Source organism: Diceros bicornis, chromosome 10 (genome assembly GCF_020826845.1).
Source record: "Diceros bicornis minor isolate mBicDic1 chromosome 10, mDicBic1.mat.cur, whole genome shotgun sequence".
Taxonomy (NCBI): domain Eukaryota; kingdom Metazoa; phylum Chordata; class Mammalia; order Perissodactyla; family Rhinocerotidae; genus Diceros; species Diceros bicornis.
In genome coordinates, this window is record NC_080749.1 from 8,203,903 (window position 1) to 8,231,085 (window position 27,183).

The window sequence follows — 27,183 nt, forward strand, 5'->3', positions numbered from 1 at the left end:
ACGATTTTACCACTGGCAGGAAGAGAGAGCTATCTTCTACGTCTGGGACGACCGTACAGATATCATCTACGCTAGGCAAGCCATGAAAGTGAAAGAGGGCATGGTTAATAATTACACAGTGATATTTGGTTACCCTATTTCATGACCATCTACTTTTGGAGGCTAGAAACTTTACATATATATTCTAATCTTCACGTCAATCTTGAAAGGCAGCCATTTTTATCAAGTCCATTGTACTGATAAGAGAACCAAGACCCAGAAATGCTAAATGACTTGTCCAAGGTCATGCAGCTAGAATATGCCAGCACTAGAATTTGAATTCCAATGTGACTCCAAAACATGTGCTACTCCCCCCACTAATGATTCCTATGTGTGAAGGAAAGAGGGTTTTGGGGAGGCTGGATAGCAATGGAAGGTCTTGGAGGCAATGAGGAGCAGATGGACACTTCTCTCTCTTAGATTTGTAGAAGAGGTTGTCAATGGTAGGAATGGCTCAAGCCCAGTTAAGATTGGACATTGAGGCAGTAGCCACAGTTCCAAACTGTTATTGATTTAATGGGACAGGGCCTTAGTCTAAGATAGATTATTATGAGAAGTGGGAAGAAAAAAGGACAAAAAAGGAGAAAGGTAGAAATTAATCTTCGGTTTGGCTGTGATTTCTCAGTGTTCCATTTACAGTGGATTCATTAGAGTATGTGTAAAAGCAGATCTGGGATTCATCACACCCAGTCCCTCATTTTCTGTCAAGAAGCTCACAAGCCCCATGGGAGCACACAAGTAAACATTGACAGTTATAATGCAGTGTGATTAGTGTGGGGATATACACAGGAAGTCAGAGGAAAGCACAGAGCAGAGGCATCCAAACTGCAGGTACCCCAAGTTCATTAGGCAGGGCTGTCCAGAGAAACAGAACAAATGGATGTGAATATAGATGTTAATTTTAAAGAATCTGCTCACATGATTATGGAGGCTTGGTAAATTCAAAATCTGCAGAGCAGACCTGCAGGCTGGGACCCAGAAAAGAGTTGCAGTTCTAGTCGGAAGGCCATCTGCTGGCAGAATTTCTTTTTGCTTGGGGAAGGTCAGTCTTTGTTCTATTAAGGCCTTGAACTAATTGGAGGAGGCCCATCAATATTTTGGAGGGTAATCTGGTTTATTCAAAGTCCACTGATTTAAATATTCATCTCATCTAAAAAACATCTTTACAGAAACATTAATGATGATGTTTGACCAAATGTCTGGGCACTGTGGCTCAGCCAAATTGAAACATAAAATTAACCATTGTACCAAGGAAAGCAGGAAACAGCTGAGAAGCCCCATTCTCCTGTCTTGTCAACCCAAGCTTCCTGCACAGGAACCTCAGGTGTTTGCTAATTTCAACTACTTACTGTGCTCTTTTCTTTCTCCATTCTTGTTTCCTTTGTATTGATCCCAGTGACCAGAACTCCCTCACTTCCTTACAGCATCTAACCCATCCTGTGAGCCACCTTATGTGCATTTTCATTCAGCAACACAATTCTGAGTCCCCTTTGGATTCCTGTTGTCTAAAATGCATCTTTCTCTACTTGCCAAATTAGATCGGCATAGCCAAGAACAATCACAAACTTTACATCACTGACTGAAATTGACCTCTCCAGGCAGGCCCAGTGATCTTTACCACCAGGTAGTGGCACGGGTCCTAGATGTCCCTTTTAATACAACATTGCATTTTAGTATGTCACAGTTGCTCTTAGTTGTCTACTTGCCCCTCAGTTATTCATCAATTGAATGACTTTTTAACTTTTAGAGTCGGTTAGCTCTCTAAGTCTCTTATTCAGTGTGTGTTTCTTGCATTCATCCTCGTCTCACTCCCATTTAACATGCAAAGGGAGGTTCTTCCTGCTTCAGGTTAGAATCTGTTGAACAGTCCGTACCTCATATATTTTCATGGTCTGTAGCCTTCACTCACAGCCTCCGCCTCACTACCATCTTTGAGCCTTGCTGAATTCTAATCACTTCTGAGGGCAGCTCTTTAAACAGGCTAACAGGAATATTTTCCATTTGCGCCACCAGATGCATTTTCTACCCTTCTGCAGCCTTCCCTGTGCTCAGGAAGGCTGACTAAAAGCATTACGTTGATAAGTGCTCTTGCCTTCTGAATTCTAGCTGGGTTTGCTCAATGGAGACATAGGAAGGGGACCGCAAGCGGCAAAGAGAGATTGGGGTCATCTGCCAGCTTCTTGCTGGCTGTTCCCACACAGGAGGTCACAGTTCTCTCAAGGCACAGCTTCTCCATGCTGCCCTCCTTTTCACACTGGCAACACTTTCTCCTCTCCCCTCTGTGGGCCTGATGGAGGAAACAGTTCCTCTGTTACTAGCACTGTAGTATGGTCCCCTTCCCATAATTTCTTCTTGTTTGCTCATACCTTTGTAAACAGTCCCTAATTTGAGCAAGCCATCTGACAGATCCATTGTCCTCAAGATAAGGGAACTGTGCTAAAGTGCATGTTTGATCTGAGGATGGTGTCTTGTTGCTGGTGCTCAGAAAGCTATTCATCTTTCATTCAGGGACAGCTAAATAGTCTGGCATGCTCCAGAACTGTCGATGGTAAAACTATTCCTTCTTTTCCCTGGAACTGAGACAACAGATTTCCTTGCTGGGAAACTATAGCTCGGATTATGGACCTTCAACAGCTTTTGCTTGCATCTACTCAAGTCACTTTGATCCTTTTCTTTTCGATGCATTCAGTTTCATGAGTTTTTCAGTGTTCTAAACTAGTGACTCATCTTGGTGAGTTTGGTGGCTCCCACAAATATGCAGGCTCGAGGAACTCTGGAATTTCGTTCCTGACATTTGTTTGCTCTTCCTGGAAATGCCTTCCTTTGCCTCTTCCTCTGGCCAGCTGCTACTCTCTGTCCAGGTCTTAGAGACACAACCTGTCTCCCCAATAGTCCTTCCATGCCACAAAGGCTGGATTAGGTGTCCCTCCCGTGGGCTCCCAACCACACACACTATGCATACTCTGTCACTGTCCTTATATTATATTTTAATTGTTGCTGTGTCTTCTCCATGATTAGCCTGTGAAAGAGACTGAAATGATACTGTTATGGGTTGAATTGTGTCCCCTAAAAAGATATGTTGAAGTCCTAACCCTTGGTACCTGTGAATGTGGCCTTAATTGGAAATAGATTCTTTGCAAATGTAATCAAATTAAGATGAGGTCATGCTCCATTAGGGTGGGCCCTAATCCGATATGACTGGTGTCCTTATAAGAAGAGAAGGAACAGATGCACAGAAACATGAGAGGAGAAGGTCACTTGTGAGTACAAGCAGGGTGACAATCTCTGGGAGGCAGAGATTGAAGTATGCTGCTACAAGCCTAGGAACAACCAAGGATTAGGTGAACCACAAGAGCTAGGAAAACCAAGGAAGGATTCTCTCCTACAGGTTTCAGAGGGAGTGTGGCCCTGCTGGTACCATGATTTTGGACTTCTAGCCTCCAGAATTGTGAGACAATAGACTTATGGTATTATTTTTTAAGCCACTCAATTTGTAGAATTTCGTTATAGCAGCCTGTAGAAACTAATGCAGACACAATTTTGTATTCTTAGCAGTTTGCCTGAACAGTGCCTGAAATGGGCAAATTTATATTGAGCTGAACTGAATTGTAAATCATTTATAGAGATGTTAAAAGTAGGTCAAATGTGTACTCCTGCAGAAACTTACTCTTTATATTCTTCATCTATAACATCACTCAATCCTCCATGTAAACACTGGGCCTTCCTTCTCTCCCACCCACTGATTCCATGGTGAAGTGACTTAGAACACAGCCTTGGGTACAGCACACTGTCAAAATCTGTAGTGGCCTAGACTCAGTCCACTTTATCAATAAACCTAATCCCCCCTTAGGTCTCTCCCATAAACTGGCCTTCTCTTCCCGTGCAGAGATCATGCCACCCTGCACTGAATGGGACAGTTGCTGCTTGAGCATCCAGGAATCTCACCTCCCTGAGACCACCCTGTGGGAGGCGAGATGCACAGACTTAAATCTCCAAGGAGGGGTAACGTGCCACTTAGGAATGGGCCCATAGGAATGGGGAACCAATGTTTTCCCAGGGTACATTGTAGAGAGAGATGCGGGTGGGATTCAAATGTACTGTTCTCCACAACTAAAACTGTCCTTCCTCACCCTCATGACATCTATGTGCAAATATCTGCAGACTTCTTACGAGAAACTCCCCCTTTCTGTTGAACCTCAAATGACCTCTCAGGGAATTCTAAATGAGGAAGGCCCGTGAGTGCCCCTGCTCCAGATCCTTATCTCAGAGGTGAGCAAGTAGGCCAGGAGCACTCAGCTGACTGGCACAAGGTGCAGAAAGAGAACCCCGGTTCCCAGCCTCCCAGCACTGTTAACACTCTCTGTGTTAGTACCCCAGTGATGCTACTGGAAAGTGCAGACAACAGCCACTTTGTGTTTTCAGAAAAACGGAGCTCAACACTGAACACGTCTTCCTCTCCCCATACCCCTGTTCCTGGTTCCATTCTCTCCATCCATTTCCTCTCTCCCTCTCCCTCCCTTCCTTCCTTCTTCTCTCACTCTCTTACTGGACCACTCTGTCACACATTTACTAGTGTCATTAGTCACTCATATTTAAGAATATTTAATATTTACAAATAGAAAAATATGTATTTGGTTATCATTATATTTATGTATTAAAAATACTCATCAGTTAAATATCAGAATTACATAATTCAGCCTACAGAGAAGTTTGATTTTATTTCTATTGGTATCTTAGAAAAAAATATCAAAAAACTCAAAAACCTATATATTTTACAACTGCATGTGACCAAAAAAGCTTATTTATAAGAAATGTCCTCTACACAGAAATTAAAATATAATGAGGTACACCTGAAATTTATATAATGTTATAAAACAATACTACTGCAATAAAAAATAATAATAAATAAAAAATAAAGAAAAAGAAATGCCCAATCACGCATGATCAAGCCTATCAACTCCAGGACACAACTCAGAGGTCCTGAGTCCTTCAGGATCACACCAGCAAGACAGCAACCTTTAAATACAAGGAAACATTCCCCTTTAGCCATTCCTGGTCAACACAGCAAACATAAACCCTGAGAAGAATCTTTCTAAAGAGAGGCAGAGGGTTCCATGTCGATGAGACTCTGAATCAATCATTCCCTCTGTGTCATCGTACTCACATTATTTTGGAGAGTTTAAAATTTTTAAACTATATTTAATGTATTTTAATTTCAATATTTTGAAATTAAATTATATAAGGACAAGTGTATGCTTATCTATTAAATTCACAATTTTAAAATATATATTTAAAAAATATATGCATTCATAGAAAAAACACACATATGCATTCATAGACTAAATTCCCAAGGAAATTCTAACACTAAAATAACAATGGCAGTCTCTGGATTGTGGTTTATAGGTCACTTTAACGTTTTTTTCATACTTTTCTTTTTTCCCTTAACTTTTCTGTAATTAATATTGATTTCTTTTATAACAAAAATAAAAGTACTGTTTAAAGCAAAACATAAGCAATACAAAGTATCCAATTAGTTTTAGTGATACACATGATTACTGCATCGGAGGTTTTGTTTGCTTCCTGAATCTTGACTATTAGTCCCAGTATTTATTACCTCGAGCAAGCCATGCAAGACTCATGTTCTCTTTCCTTCTATGTAAGATAGAGATAGAAATATCTACCTCAGGTTTTTGTTGTGAGGATCATAAGAGATGATATTGTAAACTCTCGGTTCAGTTCCCAAAGTTGGTGGGAGCTGAGTGACCATGCCCGAGCACTTCACAGCAGGGATTGATCTCCTTTGCCTTACTCTGCACCCAAATCACTTTCTCTGTTTTTTGGTAAAGTGAGACCAGGGATAATTTGCACCAAAATCATCTGGAGAGTTCAGTAAAAGGGCATTTACTGAATTAGAATTTCTGGGGCTAGGAAGTCTGCATTTTTAGCAAGAATCCCTGGAGATCTTTATGTTAATCATCTTTTGAAAATAACCAAGATCCACTGAGAAGCCCAGTTCTTGACCAGGTCGTTAAACACTAAAGGTTACCGCAACTGTGAAAAGAACACAATAACACAATTTCTAATTACGTTATAGGGCTGTTGAGAAGCAGCTAGCGTAGGTGCATTTTGAAGAGATGAAGTATTACGGAAACACAATGAAATGGCATCCAATTTCATGTAAATAGCATTTTCTAAAGAAAAAGTGTAGCCCTTTGTATTCAGATGGGGAAATTGCTAAGTGTCCTAAATCACCGTTTGTGCAATGGTTTGCTTGCCTTTCTACCTGTGATATTACATGGTATTTTCCCCTATTTTACTGCCTCATTAATGACAGGGACTATGTCTCATTTCTCTGCATGTGCCCAAGACAGTGTCTGGCTATAGAAAGAGCTCCATAAATGTGGTTGTCTTGTTGTAGAGAAGCCTGGGGCCTGAGGACTCAATGAGCCTTAATAGGCCCCTACTTTTCTGCTTCATTACATTATTCTGCTGACATCTCTGAAGACAGTGCTTAAGACAAACAAAAAATGTGTATGTGCCAATTAATGACACTCACAATGGAGGGAGTAGTCATATTGCTGTATCTTTAAATAACTATTACACCAGTTTTTGGCTTTTCAGAATTATTTTTCACAATAAATTAGTGATCGTATGCTCTTTCTAAACCCATGTAATAATTGACTCTCACTATGTCCTCCACATTGAAAGAAGTAGCAAGATATGATGAGCCTGCCAGGGAAAACGGAAATAGCTTGCTTTTTTTTGTTAGGCATCTACTGGATAACTAGCCTGGCTAGTTGCTTCAATACACATGATAGTGTCTAACCCTCATAACTCTAGGAGGTAGGAACCACTATTCCCACATCACTGATGAACAACTGAAGCTCAGAGAATACAGGATTCACACAGCTCTCAGGGTCAGACATATATCAAGCTCTCCACTTCCTGAGTCAGGCCTTCCTATTGATTTTGAGTTTCATTTTTTGTTGGTTTGGTTGTTTTCCTTTTCTTTCTGTTTTTGAGTTTTAAGAGAGAAAATGTCCTTGATAAGCTCTACAGAAAATGCTTGATAATTAATTCTTGGTTTGGTGGAACATTATCAAGACCACTAACAAGTTTTCTTCTCTCATGAAAATAATCTAGCTGCTAATTTCTATTATTTACTAAAATACCGTATCCCCCCCCGAGAGGTTGGCTCTTTAAATTTTTATCTATGCAAGTGTCCCCTTCCCGTGGACTCCCTTTTGCTGGATACCATCACGTAGCTGGGTGAAGCATGAATGGGACACCCTGCACCCTTACCTGTGATATTGCAGTACACTTGGAGAGGTGCCAATGGCCCGCTGCCATCCGAGTCGATGTAGAAGAAACCAGCCGTGTTCCCTTGGTGCCTGTACACTTCGCAGGATTGCTCATAGAGGGCTGAAAAGACACAAAGGCAGCAGAGAGGAAACTTTGCTTGGCTCTGCATATCTCTTTGGAGGGATAAGTAACTCCTATTTATATTTACTTTTAATGTTGATTTCTTTCCCTTCTCCTATAGCCTCGACTTTGCCCCTAAGCCTTAACAAACCAGTGTCCCAATACACTGGAGTCACATCCTCCATTCATCTCAACATCTGTTCTTCTAAATGGCTCAGCGGTTACATACTCCAAAAAGTCTCCCCTTAACTTTTACATGGCCCTTCTCTAAACTAAAGCATATGCCCTCCTCCGTGACCACAGAGTGTATTCAGCTAGGATCATCACACACTGTTCTGTCTCCCCCAGTGGCTACAGAATCTGTGACAGCGATGGCTGTGTGTTGTTTGACACTGGGTTCCAGCATCTTAGCAGAGTGCCACACTCACAACAAGAGTTCAAAAATGTTTGATTAATGAATGAAAAACTGAATGACTATATACAGTCATGCCTTTTTATTAATAAAGTAAAATGACACTATTTTTTTTTTATTGATATTTTAATGGTTTCTAACATTGTGAAATTTTGGGTTGTACATTTTTGTTTGTCCATCACCCCATATATGACTCCCTTCACCCCTTGTGCCCACCCCCCACCCCCACTTCCCGGGTAACCACAGTCCAGTTTTCTCTGTCCATGTGTTGGTTTATATTCCACATATGAGTGAGATCATACAGTGTTTGTCTTTCTCTTTCTGGCTTATTTCACTTAACATAATACGCTCCAGGCCCATCCATGTTGTTGCAAATGGGAAGATTTTGTCTTTTTTTATGGCTGAGTAGTATTCCATTGTATATATATACCACATTTTCTTTTTTTTTTTTTTTGTGAGGAGATCAGCCCTGAGCTAACATCCGCCAATCCTCCTCTTTTTTTTTTTTTTTTTTTTTGCTGAGGAAGACGGCCCTGGGCTAACATCGGTTCCCATCTTCCTCCACTTTACATGGGACGCCGCCACAGCACGGCCCACCAAGCAGTGCATCGGTGCGCGCCCGGGATCCGAACCGGCGAACCCCGGGCCGCCGCAGCGGAGCGCGCGCACTTAACCGCTTGCGCCACTGGGCCGGCCCCCTATACCACATTTTCTTAATCCAATCGTCAGTCGAGGGACACTTAGGTTGCTTCCACTTCTTGGCTATGGTGAATAATGCTGCAATGAACATAGGGGTGCATAAGCCTCTTTGGATTGTTGAGTTCAGGTGCGTTGGATAGATTCCCAGTAGTGGGATGGCTGGATCATAGGGCATCTCTATTTTTAATTCTTTGAGGAATCTCCATACCGTTTTCCATAGAGGCTGCACCAATTTGCATTCCCACCAGCTGTGTATGAGGGTTCCTGTTTCTCCACATCCTCTCCAACATTTGTTGTTTTTTGTCTTGGTGATTATAGCCATTCTAACGGGCGTGAGGTGGTATCTTAGTGTGGTTTTGATTTGCATTTCCCTGATGATTAGTGATGTTGAGCATCTTTTCATGTGCCTATTGGCCATCTGTATATCTTCCTTGGAGAAGTGTCTGTTCATTTCCTCTGCCCATTTTTTGATCGGGTTGTTTGTTTTTTTGTTGTTCAATTGTGTGACTTCTTTATATATTATGGAGATCAACCCCTTGTAAAATGACACTATTTTATTTCTATCTACCCAGAGCTCAGCGCAGTAACTAACATATAATAGGTGCCCAATCACGTTTAGACCATTTTGACTTAACAAGCGTTTCCTGAGCTCCTAATGTGTCAACAGTGTGGTTACTACCAGATGACAGACCATGAATGAGGCAATCAGTCTGTGCCTTAGGAAGTGCACAGCCTGGTTGCAGACACAAAGGCCTTTATGTGCTCAGAGGGAGGCAGACACAAGTGCCCTGACATGGGGTACTTTGATCAGTCTGCAGGTATGAGAGACATATAAATCTCATTACACCAACATGAATGAATCCGGGGGGATGTAAAGGAGGCATTGCCGTGTCATGCATGAGAATGTAGAATGTCATCTGAGGCCTCAGACAAAATGGTGTAGCTCAGAGCAGCAGGTACACATCCTATTATGTCACTCTTTCAAGCGTAAAACACTTCAGTGGCTCCCAACAGCTTGAAGATATAGCACCAACTCCTCACCTTTGCCAACATGTCCCTGTGACTATGCTCCATCCCAGGAATGTGAAGCTGCAGTTTGTCATGATCAAGTGTGAGGGGTGTCTCAAATAATTCATTACCAATAAAGTTCTAAAGCTTGAGAGGGTTTGAGTTTTTATAAATTAGAGTGAATTCAAGGTTATCCTTGTGCTCATGTAATTCTCTCTTGCAGTCACACACTTTCTGAAGCAGGAGGTAAATGGAAAGGTCATAGCTTGCACCCTCCATACTGAGCATAATATAGAGCTTATTTCTGTTTGCTCAGACCTGACAACACACCTGGGTGTGTGTCACACACATGAAAGTCAGCTCTGATGTGTGTTGCCCTCCCCAACTGCTCCCACACTGCCAAGATGACAACCATGTGAAAGGAGTTGTGCTCTCCCGTGCAGGGTAAATAGCACCAGACAACACGTCGGGGGTTACATAGTGGTTAAGAACGTGAGCCCTGGAATCTAACTGGGTGGTTTTGCATCACTTGGATAAGCTACTTCACCTGTGGTAGGTGACCTCTAAAGTAACTCACCTTATCCACACTTCTTGGTATTCATGTCCTGTTCATGAATTCATGCCCTCCCCTTGAGTGTGGGCTGGACTTAGGCACTTGCTTCTAACAGAATATGACAAAAGTGATAAATGTCATTTCCAAGGCTAGATTATAAAAAGAGAGTGGCTTCCATCTTGGGTGCTCCTGGATCACTTTTTCTTAGAGAAGCCAACTGCTACATCCTGAGGCAGCCCTGTGAAGAGGCCCAAATGAGTGAGCTTGGAAGCTTCTGAGTGATGCCATGTGAGTGAGCTCTGAAGCAGATCTCCCCAGTTAAACATTGACTGAGATGACTGCAGCCCTGGCTGACACCTTAATTGCAGCCCCGTGAGAGACCGAGCCAGAACGACCCAGCTAAGCTGCTCAAGGACCCAGAGAAACTATGAGGTGGTAATGTCTGTTGTTTCCAGATGCTAAGTTTTGCTGTAATTCATTACGCAGCAATAAATAGCTAATAAACTCTCAAAGCATTAGTTTTCTCATGTGGCTCTAGGTATAAAAAGAACCTACCTCATACAATTGTGCTAAGGATTCAGAGACAATCCACATATAGCACTTAGCAGAGTGCTTGGCACATAGGAAGTGCTGGATAAATATGAGCTATTATTATTATTATTATTATTGCATTGTTTCACGCCATGTTGCCTCTTCTTTTTTTGTCAGTTTTTACTTGATTTTCTTTTCAGTTTTTTTTTTTTTTTTGTGAGGAAGATCAGCCCTGAGCTAACATCCATGCTAATCCTCCTCTTTTTGCTGAGGAAGACCGGCTCTGAGCTAACATCTATTGCCAATCCTCCTCCTTTTTTTCCCCAAAGCCCCAGTAGAGAGTTGTACGTCATAGTTGCACATCCTTCTAGTTGCTGTATGTGGGACGTGGCCTCAGCATGGCCGGAGAAGCGGTGCGTCGGTGCGCACCCGGGATCCGAACCCAGATCCCCACTAGCGGACTTAACCACTAAGCCATGGGGCTGGCCCCTTTTTTTTCAGTTTTTACCATGCATCACAAGGCTTGTTACGAAAAACCAGTAGACCCTACCTCCCTTCTGTGCAGAGATGATGACTTTCCTTAGTTCATTCTTTTGGTATTAGCTATTGTATCTATAAATAGCACATCAAAATTGCTACTTCTTGATTTTTCATTTTTACAGGTTGTCTATTCACTTACTAAAATGGAAGATGAGGATTATCTTTTTCATCACTCCCTCCATATTCAAAGCACTTTCTATGCCCCCAAACTTCCAATATAGTTGTATTGTTATTGCAGTTAGATCAATGGTTACTATTTGCAGTGATATGCTAATATACATGCTATTCACAAATAGCAAATATTGTAATATAATTACTTTTCCTTTCCTGAATAAAATTTAGTTTTTCTTAAATTAATAATATCTTATTCTCTCATTTGCCTTGTTTTCTATGTATATATCACAAATTTAACTCAAAATTCACTAACAAATCTCTAAAATGCCTCCCAAAATATTCAGGTAAAGACTAATATAAATGGATACCTGTGGGGAGAGAGAAAAAGAATGAGAGAGAGGCGACAGGGATGAAAGCTAGACCTTTCTAGATCGTTTATATTTTTAACTTCAAAACCATACAAATATTTTAAATAATTAGAAAACAAAATTAAATATAATAGGAAAAAAAGAGCAATTCCTAAACATTGAAGGGAAATTAAAACAAATCACTTTAAATAGGAATTCTTTAAACTGATATTAATATTCAGTATTTTCTTTTTATCTTTTGATTACAGAAACTTTCAAATACATGCAAAGACTACAGAGGAATAAAATGAACCTGATATTATTACAACCAACTTCAACAAATTACCAATATTTGGCTAATCTTGTTTTATCTATATTCTCACTGTATCAGTTATCCATTGCTAGGTAAAAAACCACTCCAAAATTGACTTAAGACAATAGTCATTCCATGAGTTTGCAGGTCAGCAATTTAGGCTGGGCTTAGCTGGGCAGTTCTTGGCCACTCAGATGGTCTTGTGAGGTGCCCATTCATCTGCAGTCAGCTGCTAGGTGAATGGGGCTTACTGACACCATGCTGGTGTGCTTTGATTCTCCCCCATGTGGTCTTGCATACTCCAGCAGGCAAATTTCCACGATAAGGGCTCCAAGATCAGCGAGAAGGCAAGCGCCTGTCAGGCCTCTAACTGCACAATGTTTGCTGATGCCCCTTTGACCAAAGCAGGTCACCTAGCTGACCAAAATCCAAATGGAGCATCCCAAGGACCTAAAAGGAAATGGAGCTGTGGGATAGAAGTGGACTGTGTCAGTGTTTGACTTCATGGAGCAGGGTCACACTGCAGTGCAACGTGAGCATAAAAGAAACTTTTATTTTGCCAAGGCATTGAGCTTTTGGAATCGGTTACAACCTTAGTTAGCCTAACATTCCCAATATACTTTCTCCTTGAACTTTGGTTCAGTTACTGGGAGATCTCTGACGATAAAGCCTGGTAACAAGCATTCCTATTTGTGGCTAGTGTAAATGAGCTCATAACACCTAAGGACTTTGCCTAAAGACACACCAGCTGTTAAGTGGTTGATCTACTTCTATCATTCCTTCTTGATTTATTAGTAAGAATACTTTATAAAAATTAAACATCTCTCATCAATTATTTGGTTTCCTTAAACTACAAGATTGTATGGGAAAAGCAAGATCAATGTTTGATGCTTTCCTTTTAATTCATCAGTTTCAAAATACTGAAGTAGTTCCCTAGTATCCTCCAAAAGTGACCAATGAGACTATTTTTAGTTTTATTATGAACCATAGATTTAAACATATTTGAAGTTAAAACAGTAATTTGACAAATGGGAAACAGTAGGATATACCAGAAAAAAAACAAAACATAATAAAAATCTTAAAATTTGTTAAATAGCCTTACTGTTAAATAATATTGCTATTGATTTATTAAACTATTATATATATCTTGCCAAAAAGCTAATTGTGTTATTACCAACAGAAATTAAAATTTTTACATTGAAAGACAAAATATAAAATGCAAAAATATATAAAATTCTGCAATCTTAACATGAGTTGGTAATATCAGTATGAACTCATTATTTATTTATTTATTTAGTTATTTATTTATTTATTTATTTTATTTATTTATTTTTGGTGAGGAAGATTGGCCCTGAGTTAACATCTGTTTCCAATCTTCCTCTTTTTGCTGAGGAAGATTAGCCCTGAGCTAATATCTGTGCCCATCTTCCTCTATTTTGTATATGCAACACCACCGCAGCATGGCTTGATGAGCAGTGCGTAGGTCCATGCCCAGGATCTGAACCTGTGAACCCTGGGCCACCAAAGCAGAGCATGTGAACTTAACCACTATGTCACTGGGCCAGCCCCATTATTTAATGTTTTTAATGATGTATTTTCATGTTTGGACCACTGAAAGAACTAGAAGCACAGATTGTGGTCTCTAAATACAATTTCCCACTAAAAGGAGGAAGAATTTTACCGAGTGCATGTTTGGAACAGGATGAGATTGGGATACCTTTTTGTGCATGAAGATAAGAAAGCTATCAAAAATTGGAATTATGTCAAAGATAGCACAGTATCCAATTTGATGGAACAATTTGGGTATAAAAAAGGAATAGTCACTGCACTTGTCATGGTAATCATTTTGTAGTGTATATAAATGTCAAATCACTATGTTGTACATGTGAAACTAATATAATATTGTATGTCAACCATTTTACAATAAAAAAAGAATAATCACTGCATTTATATATTTAAATATATATAATCTACTAATTCATTACCTATCATCTATCTATCTATCATTTATCTATTTATCTATCTAAGTCCATTGGTCATCTCTGGAAGTTGCTAAAGAACAAAGTCCTATTCTGAAAATTGGGAACAACACAGATTATGTCCTGCCTTTCTTATATGGACTGTATTTGATGGTAACTTAGTATTCCATGAGAAATATTATTAGAGAATAACCAAAGCCAGAAAGTGCAAAAGACATAATAGAATTTTAAATTCATCTTTTTATAATTACCAATGAAATAAAAAATTAGACAATGATCATCAAAGACTGCTAAAATCATTAGGTCAAAAGTTGATGGGGGACTTTTTAGTGGATGGATTAAATTAATAATACTCAAACTCACTGATCAATTTCAACATCCCCAAAAGTGATTATTAAAGTGCCTGCAATGTGATGCAATAAGAAATACACAGCACTACCTAAGCCTTGCCAAAAAATTTGAAGCTGAATCTAATTAAGCCCTGAGATTTAAACATTAATTTATAATAAGAGATAAAGAAACGTGCTCACCCACACTATAAGGATATGATTAGTAAAATCCAGAGTGTGGGAACAAGTGACTCAGTTTCTTCAACAAATGAATGGCAAAACAAGGATAGAGATGCAAGAGACATATCAATCAAACAGTATGTGTAGACTTGGTTTGGATCCTAATTCATATAAGCCAAAGGAAAAAAAATTAAGACAACCAGAAAAATTAAAATCAGATTTAGGATCAGATGATATTATGAAAGTATTTTTAGTTTTGGTTGAGTATGATGATAAGGTTGGGTAGTGTGATTTGCTTCAAAAGATAAAAAGTTCTTTTTTGTTAGAGATACATACTGAGGAATTTGTAGTAAAATGATACGACCACAATTTGTTTTTAAAGTGCTCTGTCAAAAAAAAAAAAAAGAGGGGCATAGTAGCAACAACAGCAGCATATTGATAAATGCTGAACTTGAGGGAAGGGTACATGGGGGTCAGTTGTACTACTCTATCTTTTGGTGTCTGTTTGAAAATGTCTCTAAGAAGAAATATTTTGTTTTAATATTTAGGCATTTCAGGTATTCTATGGATTTCAGCTTCTTTGAAAATTTATCTTCTGGATCTTTCTGACCTGCTGCAATATGGATGGTGTGCTTCCCATCCGGTGCACAGCTGACTCCCTGGGCCTGCCCTCACCGTCGTGCTGGGCATTCCCTTTCAAAACTGGCTTTTTCCCTGAACATAATACCCTTGAAATCTGTACAAGTTGTTTCACCTATCAATGGTTTATTCCTGTTTAATTGCTGCATAAAATTCCATGGAATGGATATACCAGTTTGTTTGATCATCACCCAAATATCCTTCAATGGCTATTTCAGTGGTAGCATTTTAAAATTCTCTAGAGTGTTTTTTTTTTTCTCCCTTTGAATATTCTTTTTTTAAATAGCATGCAATTCTTGATTCATTGATGCAATATATCTCTTATCTCTCAGAATATTAATTATAATATGGTTTCTTTGACATTTTCTTCTCTCTGTATACACTATTTCCTCCAAGTTGTGTGTGTGTGTGCGCGCGCGCGTCCGTGTGTGTTTAGTTAGTTTATTTGTTTTGTGCTTGGTTTTGGTTTCTATCTAGTCTTTCATATTATACTCTTTTCTAGGATGCCAGGTAATCTTTTGTAGTCCTCTCATATTTAATGGTGGTCTCTAGAATACCGATTGCTCTAAGCAAATATCTGTGGTTTGCCCTCCAAAGACATTTATCTGGCTGGACCATGTCGTGGGAAATCCCCATGTTAGTGTCTTTAGGTATTTTCTCTTGGTCTTGTTAGAGTCTATGATTTAGAGAGATATTTTACATGAGATTTAGAAGGCATAAGTGACACAGCACACACATTTTATGCTTGTAATGTCAGGGCAGGGCATGGGGTGCTATTGTAGATCATACATGCTGTCACTTATCTTCTGGCTTAAGTCGTTAATGTGGGGCAGCCAAGCCAAGCCAGCTGCTACTCCAGATGGGCTATCTCCTCCTTCAGCTTCCCTAACTCCCACCCAGATGCGTTCTTAGATCTCTTATGATCACTCTCTCATGAAAGTTGGAGATTTGGGGATGACAAGAGTCAAGGTGCTTCTTTGACCAGCTGCTGACTGAGCCATTAAAAAATATATATATATCATTTACTATTGTTTATATGAAGTTTTAGGAGGAAGTGAAGGTAAATATATATGTCAAATCCAACAACTCTTCCAGGAAGTACACCATGCTACTTGTTTACTGAATTGTTCTTCCTATGCAAACAAGTCCTCCACGCACATTTATCAAGAACCTATTAATTGTTCAGTAACTCTAGGCTAGGCTCTCAGAAAACTAAATGCAAAAGACATGTTCTAGATCTCAAGTAATTTAGGGTCTTAAACTTACCAAAGTAAACCTAATACAAACAGAAAATTTTAAAGACCAATTCCTAAAAGAAAAAGAAAAGGTATTTAAAGAGCTCCCCTAGGAAAAAACAGCAGGATTATATGGTTTCTCAAGAAAATCCATTAAAGAGTAGATAATCCTAATGCTACTTATATTCTCCAAAGCACAGAAAAAGAAAGAAATCTTCCAAATTTGTTGTACAAAGTAAGAATAAAGTTGATCCCCAAATCCAACAAAGATCACATCCAAAAAGAAAACTACAGGCTCACTTATGAAGATCAATACAAAATGTTTACAAAAAATATTAGTAAATAGAACCCAATAGCATATTTTAAAGGCCATAATGGCCAAGTGATGACTTAATCCAAAAATGCAAGAATGGTTCAATATTAGGAAATTTATTAGCATATATATGTTTATATATACATATCATAATAACAATAGGGCTAAACAGAAAAATTATATGACCATCCCTCTATGCATTTAAAAAAACTTAATATGAATTATGCCAGTTATAAATTGCCATTGGAGGTCATCTATAGGAGAACCATCACATTTCCTGTTGGGAAGAAGATGGGAAAATGAAGGAAAAACAAAAGAAGCTCTATCAGTGGCAAGATTTGTCTCCATTAAAAACAGCAACAAGTAAATGCTGGGGCTACATTTGAGGGTCTGATACTATGAGTACACACAAAGATATGTGCTCTGCCATGAAAAGGACAATGATAGATATATTAAGACTCTAGAATAAATTTTTATATTAATATGAACAGAGGTACAATGTAGCTGGACAGAGCAGATGGATCAGTATTTTCATATTTAAGGAAAACAGTCTGAATCTAGTTCTGGCAGCTAATTTATTGCCTAAAGTACAATTTGAAATGTCCTTGTGATACCCACTTTCATTAAAGATGATGATAGTATTCAGACAGCAAAATAGTTTTATTTAGACTTCACCTTTTCAAGTACCAAGGTCAGAGCTGTAGTTTTTCTGCCCCACCATTTATATTCCTATTGTAAAATTATAGAAATAGATAAGAAACTTACTTACAAGAGAAGTACATATTTTTAAGGCCTTAAAAATGTTTCAGACCTATTTCTTTCCTTTCCCTTCCACAATCTAATATTTACCACAAGATTGCATATTTAGTTACAGATCTGCATACACAGCCTACAGACATAAATAAGATTAAATTAATTCTAATAATTAAATAAATGCTTATGAAGCATTTTGCATTTGACAGCCATTTATTTAATTAAGTTTATCAAACTCCTTGTGCAGTAGGTTTGCAGGACTTTGCCTTGGTCTGGTTTCGGTGAAAAAAAGAAAAAAATAACATGTTGAAACTGATAAGATTGCCGAAATTAGTTCAAAAAAATGTGTCAGGGGATTAAATTAGAAAATAGATTTTTTGATGTCTCAGTCTGCACATCGCTGGTACAGGGTGAAAACAGACATAGATTTGGTAACATTTTCATTACTTAAAAGGAGGTTAGTGGAGATAGAAACAGATTAGTGGTTACTAAAGGTTAGGAGTGGGGGGTTTGGGAGAGAGTAGGTGTGGCTAAAAAAGGGGCAGCATGAGGGGGTTCTCGTGATGAAACTATTCTGCAACTTGATTATGGTGGTGATTGCACAAATCTATATATGTGATAAAATTGCACAAAACTACACATACACACATTTGATGCATGCCAAAACGGAGCAATCTGAATAAACTGTGTGTTTTACCAATGTCATTTTCCAGGTTTTGATACTGTACCACAATTATGCAAGATGTTACCACTGGGGGAAACTGGGTAAAGGATATATAGGGCCTCCTGGTATTTTTTTGTTTGTTTGTAATTTACTGTGAATTATTTCAAAATAAAAGCTTACAAAGAGGGATATAACCCAATAATTCCACTCCTAGGTATATACTCTATAGAAATGAAAACGTATAACCACATAAAAACTCGTGCATGAATGTTCATAGGAGCATTATTCATAATGGCCAAAAAATGGAAACAACCCAGATGCCCATTGACTGACAACTGGGTAAACAAATGTGGTATATGCATACAGTGAAATATTATTAGGCAATGGGAAGGAATGAAGCACTGATACATGCTACGACATGGATGAACATTGAACCTTGAAAACACTATCTTAAGTGAAAGAAGCCAGTCATAAAAGGTCACATACTGTATGATTCCATTTATGTGAAATGTCCAAATAAGGCAAGTTTACATAGACAGAAAGTGTGTTAGTGACTGCCAAGGGCTGGGGGTAGAGGGCGGGAGGTGGGCATCGGGAATGGGGGATGACTGCTAATGTGTACAGATTTCTTTTTGGGGTGCTGAAATGTTCTATAATTAGGTAGTGATGATGGTTGTACAATTGTGTGAATATATCAAAAACTACTGAACTGTACACTTTAAATAGGTGAAATTTATGATGTAAAAATATACCTCAAGGGGCCGGCCCAGTGGCGCAAGCGGTTAAGTGCGCGCGCTCCGCTGCGGCGGCCCGGGGTTCGCTGGTTCGGATCCCGGGCGCGCACCGACGCACTGCTTGGCGGGCCGTGCTGTGGCGGCGTCCCATATAAAGTGGAGGAAGATGGGCACGGATGTTAGCCCAGGGCCGTCTTCCTCAGCAAAAAAAAAAAAAGAGGAGGATTGGCGGATGTTAGCACAGGGCTGATCTCCTCACAAAAAAAAAAAATATATATATATACCTCAAAAAAACCTTAAAAAAACATCAAGGGGCAGGGTGTTAGGTCACAGGACAGGTCCCAGAAGGTGTTTTAGGTTCATGCAGGACACACTGCACCCGAGGGAGCCCTGGTATCCCTTACATTTGCCCACAGTGTCTGAATAGAGCAGCATGCCAGTCAGATGACCTCTGCAAGTTCCAAAGACAGAGGAGTGGCCTGCATCCAGCCTCACCTCCACCCAAGATGACACCGCTATTGCACTTTCTCCTTAGAAACCACAACGTATTTCATTAAAATAAGGATATTAAATATTAAAATATTTATAAAATATTATATATATTATTTCTATTTATATAATATTTATTATATTATATATAATAAAATATTAAAATAAGGATAAAATGAAGCAACAGTTGCTAAATACAGACTGGGAATCTTGTGTCTAGCACATCTGTTATATATCACGTCATGCTGACCCTTTGTGAGCCAGTAAATTAATTTATAAATCTTACAGGAATTATCCTTAATAATGTGCTCTATTTAAAATATAAACATGTAAACATGCCCAACATCTACCTTCCTAGTAATCCACATCTGAATTAAGCCCAGCTCTTCGGGTGCATGGAAGCACAGCGGTGGGAATCTCAAGGCATGTATGGGCATGAACCACAGAGGGCATACACAGCTTCTAAAGCAGCGATTCTCTGAGTGTGGTCCTCAAACAGGCGGCAGTTGGCATCACTCCCAGCTTCCTGGACATGCAAATTGATGGACTCCATCTTGAATCAGAATCTCTGGGCATAGTGTTGTGGAAACTGTGTTTTAACAAGATCTCTAGGTGATTCTTTTGCAAGTTAAAACTTGAGAAGCCTTGTTATAAAAAACTTTGAAAGCCACACTTATTAAGTAGTGGTATATAGCATGAGTTTTTCACAATTCTGTCCATTTGCCGAAAACTCTTTTCTAATAAATATTGGCATACCCATAGTCAAATAATAATTTCAACTTTGCCCAGACTGCTAAGTCTCTGCATATTTTTCCTCTTCCATTCTGCTTTCCCTTGTGATACTGTATTTCCTTGGGGGAGTAATATTCATCATGCATCTGTGTAAATCAAGTGCGATTATCAACTCACTCATTAGATGACCCTACTCTTGGTTAATAATTTTATCATTTTACCATTTGATGTCCTTCTAGAAAGTTTTTGGAAGCTGATAGCTCTGAATTCAAACACCACTGATGATTCACAAAGACTTTGACAAGTTGCTTAATCTCTTGAGTTTTATTTTCCTTGCAAGAATTTTATGAGAATTAGATGAGGTAATGTATGGAAATCAGCTGCCACAGTGCTTCTCCCACAGTAGGGATTCAATGAATGGGAGCTATCCAGTGTTATCTTTTATAAATCTCCTAAAACAAAAAAGGATTGAGTCCATTTACACAGTCCTTCAGGGAATTTATCAAATATGTACTGTACCCTAACCATGTGTTAGGCATAGAGTTAGGTGCTGAGAATACAAAGATGGATAAGGTATTGTCCTGTCCTCAAATTTTAAGTCAAGTGAGGGAATAGGTTAAATTAATTTGATAATTTATTGGAATTAGATTCCAATTTATATGATAAATTTTTTTGGAATTAGACCTTGTATATCTCTGTATTTCAGAGGCTAGGCTGGTTCACAGTAGGTGTCCAACAAATGACTGTTGGTTAGTTTAGAAAGATATCAATGAACAGGCTAGGAGAGCCCCCTTTGGGGACTTGTGAGGACCACTCATGTCTTTAGCAGATGTGCCCTTCTGAGAGAACTCTCTGGAAGCTGGACCAGAACTAAATAGACTGAGGGCAGGAAGACAAGTGAGAAGACCACTGCAATAATCCCCCTGGGGAAGAATGAAGACTTGAGCAAGGGAGAGGCAATCATAGGTCTTTTCAAAAAGAGGCCTAAGCGTGGCCCATGGACATTTTTATGCATGTTTGAATTTGAAGATAGCTATTCTACAGCTTATCCAGAACTCCATACATCTAGGCATCTCATATGGAAAGAATTAGTCAGACTTCGTTTAAAGAGAAATAGGAAAAAGTATTCTTTTCTTCCGGAGAAAAAAATTGTTTATAAGTTGATTTAGTACAACGGTGAGACTAAGCCTTAAATGTACCTGTCATTGTAATCCAAAAATCCATTTCAAAGTACACAAACATTCAGCAGTAAGTCCAGGCTACCACACAATAGGGAAGCATAAAATTCCATGGGAGAAATGTATCCAGAACAAGGCGAGGGAACAGATCACGAGATCACATAATGACAATAGTTTGATACTATATGATGCTTACTGAGTGCCAGGCACAATCTTAGACACACTACATACAGGATTGCTAGCCTCATACAGCAATATCAAGCCTTGGTTTTACAGAGAAGCGAACGGAGGCTCAGAACAGCACCCTGGCTTGTCTGAGCTCATCCACCCGCTGGCATGGGAGCTGGCATCCAACCCCAGGCGTGGCTGTGCTCTGCATATTCTGTCCTTCACGGAGAGAGGTTCCGGCATCTTATTCAGATATGTTTAATATGAAAAATCATATATGATATTCAGAGACTTATTTAAATTTCAGTCTCCAGCAAACATTCACAAACTTTCCAGTGTCCCTCCTGGTTAGCTTTGCAAACACAGCTGCCCTTAGCTCTGGAAGTTCTCCAAGGTCTCTGGAAGGACCTATCCACCTAATTGTGACATTCTAGCTCCACTCATGACAAAGAAAGCCTTTAGATTGTGGTAATACTTAACTCTGGAAAAGCATCCATAAATAATATCTGTGCTTGCATTTGCTTGGGGCTTCTGACCTGATCACATCACTTTACTTCCCCCTAAGCTAAAAAGGTGAAGAAGTGAAGCTTTTAAGAACATATAAAGGGGAGGATAATATTTTACTCTTCATTGTACACGTAGAAACAAAACAAAATAAAACAAAAACACAACCAAACCCGAGGCCTGGAGAGGCGAACTCGTGAGGCCTGCAGACTGGCCAGTGCCCACTGCAGGCTCGGCTCCACTGGGGCTAAGCTGGCCTTTCCTTATCTCACAGCGTTCAGGAACCCCTGACTCAGGTCATTCCTGTCATCTCACATGGAACAAAACTTCACTAATGCAGAAGGCTTGGATGTTGTGGACAGATCAGGTAAGGAGTACAAATTGCCGGTTGAGTCACACTACTGGAAAACCATCTCAAAAGATAAGATAGCACAGCTCACACAGTGACCTTGCTTTGGTATTGAAATTGCCATCCGGAGAGTGGGGAGTCCAAGTGAGGATCTCCAACCTCTTTCCCCAGCAGGAAATGGTACAAGAATCCCTGCCACATCTGGTCCTCCAGGCCCTGATTCCAGGCACACGGTCTCTAAACTGCCTGCTCCTGGTAGTGGTCCCACACTGGAAGTAGATTCATGTCATGTTTGGAGTGGTTCACTGCTTGTATCATGTGAGCGAGCCTTAACTTGGTAATTTCCATGAGAGTGGAGTTCATGGGATGCAGCGAAAAAGAGAGATGTTTTTAAGCCAAGGAGTTTTGCATTAAAATCCTAGCTTTGCTGCCTGTGAGTTTTATAAACAGAGCCCCTTACTGCTGTGTTTCCTTTTTCTTAAACATAAAACGTTGCTATTAGACCCATTTCAGAAGGTTTGTAATGAATTTCCAAGCACATAATTAGTGCTCAAAAGTAGTCTGTTCCTACTACTCTTCCTACCTCTGCCAAGTTTACTTCACATGCATTCATCAAGTGTTTATTGAAAACATTCCAGCCCAGAGTAGATGCAGAATAGTATTTGCTAAGCCACTGGGTTCTGGGGATTGTTTATCACTGTAGTTAGCCTACCTTATCTTTGCTCCTTAAACTTTAGCTCAATTACTGGGAAATTTCTGAGTGCCAAGCTTGGTAAAAAGCATTGCTCCTTACGGATAATGCAGATGAGCTCATACAATGTGAGAGCTTTGCCCAAAGCCATCCCAGCTGGTAAAGGGTGGATCTGGGAATCTGACATTGGTTCCTTGACTCTGAACTCCTTGCTCTCTCCTCTAAATGTTGAAAACAAACAAAAACTCATAAGATAGTTATATTGTGGTCATAAGTTTCTAAAACTGGTCTCAGACAGAAAGAATAATAAAGGCAATCCTTGTGAAAGTTCCTTGAAGGCATCCTTGGAAATAATTACACAATATTTATCTGCCTATATTTTACCATCATTGTTAACGAGTCCAGAGTCCTCTGTGCAGAGGCCACGATGGTAAAATAAATTAATATTTTGCATTTTCACACCGTAAAGAATGTGTCTTCCTGTATGAATTAGTGAATGCCTATTTTTAAGTGTGAGAAAGACATTGTAAAATAAAAAAATGTGTGTCTTTTAGGATGTGCAGTCCACACTATATTTGACACAAAGAGAGTAACAAAAATTCCCCAAGCTCCTCTTACAAGAGGATATTTCATTTTGTTACTCAGGACATCTCGTGTTGGTGCAACATGGGATGCCCATTTCCATCCAGATTACAGTCAAAACACGCTATAATTCTCCTACCAGTTTATGCTTACAGATTCCTTCTCATCATCACAGTGTTCACAGAATACTAACTATCATGAAACAACATGACCACCAAAAAGGGAATCGAGACACAAATCTCTGGGCTAGAGGTGAATTTACTGTAAAGCCAAAGAAGTTGAAGCTTCAGGAACCCCTTGAAGCCCTAAATGATGTCCTAGCAATTACATGGTTATATATTTTTGTAAACATTGTGTGTCATTTGGGGTTCAACCAGAGAAGCAGACCATTGGGAGATATACATGGATCTGGTGGGGGGGATCTGTCGCAGGGATTTGTGGGAGCTGGAGAAGCAGTCTCTCTGAGGCTGCTGTCTTCACATCGGATGCTGCACCTTGAAGGCCACAGTTGAGAAGGGAAGATGGATGTGAACTGGGGCAGCGAGGACAAACCAGAACATTTAAACACAGTCTGGAGTCCAGCAGGACAAACTGAAACCCATGAGATTTCTTGTTGTCTGTGACTTGAGCAGTGTGAGTATCGTGCGAAAGCTGGAGCAAACGCACACACCTGGCCCAGGAGTCAGAGATGCTGGCGCAGGATCCAGAGGAAGGTGGATCAGGTGCAGGCCCAGCCACTGCCCACGCCAGCAAGGGAGGCACCAAATCCGCAACAGTTAGGGTGACTACAGAACGGCTGCTGTTTCCCGTCCACCTTTCGAACCTCCTACAAGTGTCTCTCTTGTGGTATCTCCTAAGTAGAAATACATAGAAAAGAAACTTCTGGGGAATGTAGTTCAGCCAAACCAAGCTGACACATTATAAAGTTATCAAATTTTGCACAAGTAAGATATTTAAATTACAATTGTAATTTAATTAAAATTACAATTTTAATCGGTTAAAATAAAATGTTTAACTGCAACTGTTTAATACTACTGTCTCTTTCCCCTGTCCTTCCCATTGTCATACTTCTCATGCCAGGTAGCATTGGAGAAGCCACAGAAACTTTTAAGATCCAGTTAAGGAGGAGGTATGCTGTGGATACGCTATTAGTTTGGATTAGTGGGATATACCCACATGGTTTGCAACCACACACGTGTATAGTTATTGCTAGCTGTTGTGATGTAGGAGCAGCTTCCGTGAATACTCCTGCTGCCCCTTGTCCACACTCATGCAGCATCATGACCAAATGGTGCAGGGTCAGAGGTCAGACCCCAACAGAAACACCGCCGCCGGCATCCAGCACCGGAAGTGTGTGTGGTGGAGGAGAAGCCAGGTTTGAAGTACACACAGCCAGAAGCTAGTGTGTGGGAAATTCTTCTAAATCTTACATCTAATTTGTGAAACTTGACAGGAATTTTCCCAATTTTAACCTCATTCATAAAAGTTTATACAGCACAGGAAAAGGGGGTTGCGGATAGCAGTTATTTGTTATTGTGAATGTACAGAGTTTCAGTTTTATAAGATGAAAAGAGCTCTGGAGATGGGTGGTGGTAGTGGTAGCACATTATGAATATATTTAATACCACTGAACTGTACTTAAAAATGACTAAGATACTAAAGTTTAAATTATGTGTATTTTACCATAATGAAAAAAACAAAAAACGTTTGAATGTTTGCCTCTAAACATCTGCAGATATTCCTAAAAACAAATATATTTAGTACTAGGCATGCCTAAAAGATGTTAATATTAACACCCATTATATTGTTTTGTTTATTAGGTAACCAGGTATGAAAATGGGATATTTTAAAATTTTCAATTATATTGTCACATTGTTTTACATTTAAGTAAATAAGCAATGGATATTTTGAAAGTTTATGTGTTATTACCAATAATAAAATGTGAAGCTGAAAAAAGGCATTCTCTAAAAAATTGACGCAATTAAAAAAATTATTTTGATGAACTATACTAGAAGAAAAGCTGAGTTATCATTTTATTCTCTCTAAAAAAAAATTTATAAAGGCATTATGTAAGAAGGCAAAGAGAAACCCAAAAGATATAACAAAATAAAAGTACTATAAAATTGTGTCAGGAAGTTAATAAAATTATTATGATTTTTTTACATTTGGAAATGTCTGTGATATTTGTCACTTTTTTTTAATTTCTATTTTGTAGTGATTTATTTTCTCATTCTAAAAATAATTTAGAAAAAAAATTTTAAATTTTTTTCAGAATTGTATAAGTTCTGGGCCTTTTGAAACTTCAATCTGCCCCAGCTCAGAGCACGGAGACCGAGCACAGTGTCAGCAGTCAGCAGTTTCCGAGGTCTTCAAGCAGAGGTGGCAACCTGTCTTTTGCAGGGATGTATCTGAGCTCCTCTCTCAAGTAGACAGGAGCCTGGACTCTTGACTTAGGCTTTGCTTGGTGTCCAAGGATCTTCATCCTGCCTTTGACTTCACTCCTAAGTAGAGCAATGTGTGCGGCAGTGTCTTAGAAAAGTGAAAACCAGATAGATCACCAGAGCCAGGCAAAGAGGGAGAAGCTACCTTATTACTGCGGCTCTGAAATTCCCTTTTCTGTAAAATATAATAATAATATTTATCTCATGGACTTGTTTTGAAGATTAAATGGGATAATGGGAAAGTACATGCAAACTGTCTGATGCACTACAGGTGCCTGATAAATGTTAACTTTATCTGGAGGAGAGGCAAACTGAAAGGAAGGAAACAGAAACTGAAATGAACAGAAGCTATAAAGTGGAATATTGGAAATACCCAGGGGAGAATTCTTCAAGATTCCCAAACATGGTCTGAGATGGTTTTTAGAAGGAGGCATGGACTGGAGAGGAGAGGAGAGGACGGGGGCATTCGGGGCGGTGAACAAGCAGGGACAACAACATGGCCCTCCACCGAGACAAGAAACAGAGCCTTGCTGCAGAAGGAATCTTTGTTGAGCACTTGCATAAACCCAAGCAGGAACTCTGTACAAAGGTTTCTAGAGAAAGGAGACGCCATCCCTGGCCAGACAGTGAGAGATAGACAGGGTGCGGGGCAGAGAGATAGCCATGAGACCTCACAGAAGAAGGCTCCAGGAGAAATATTTTCTTTATTAGTTAAGTGGTGTACACAGCTTCCCAGCAAGGGAGTCCTGGAACCTAAACTCATCAGTCACTGAATCTATTTTCATTTTTTATAAACATACATATTAAATTGAATTGAATTCCTGTTCCAGACTGGATTGAGTCTTCAGTTATCCTTTTGTCCCTGTCTGACATTTTGAGTTAAAGCCTTTGATGGGAAATTGTTATAAATGTATGGCTCGATCGGGGAATGTCAAACGCTGGTTCCCAGAGTGGGGGAAGCCGGGTGAGTAGCAATGGCCCCCACCAGAATGCTGTTGTCATGAGGCTGCTCCCCATCTACATGTGCTACCTGTTCCTTAATGACATGCCTACGAACCCACAGACAAGACACAGCCACTGAGGCCTTCTGATCCAAAGAAAAGAAGCTCATTCTGGATGGCACATAACTCCTTGACACTGAAAACCGCACCAGATTTATACAGCAACTTCAATTTATAGTCTTCTCAGATCACTTGCATGTCAATCTTTCAAGATTCATTTTAAGGCAGATTTCAAGCAGAGAAA

General features: G+C 39.5%; 1 protein-coding gene across 3 annotated transcripts in view; it reads right to left on the minus strand.

Annotated features, from left to right (window-relative positions):
• The window catches only part of CNTNAP5 (contactin associated protein family member 5), a 757,303-nt gene that overhangs the window by 252,969 nt on the left and 477,151 nt on the right, over positions 1-27,183 (minus strand). For all 3 annotated transcript variants that reach the window (XM_058548782.1, XM_058548783.1, XM_058548784.1), the window contains one exon: positions 7,342-7,461. In XM_058548782.1, the coding sequence (XP_058404765.1) occupies positions 7,342-7,461 (120 nt within the window). The remainder of the gene's footprint in view (positions 1-7,341; positions 7,462-27,183) is intronic.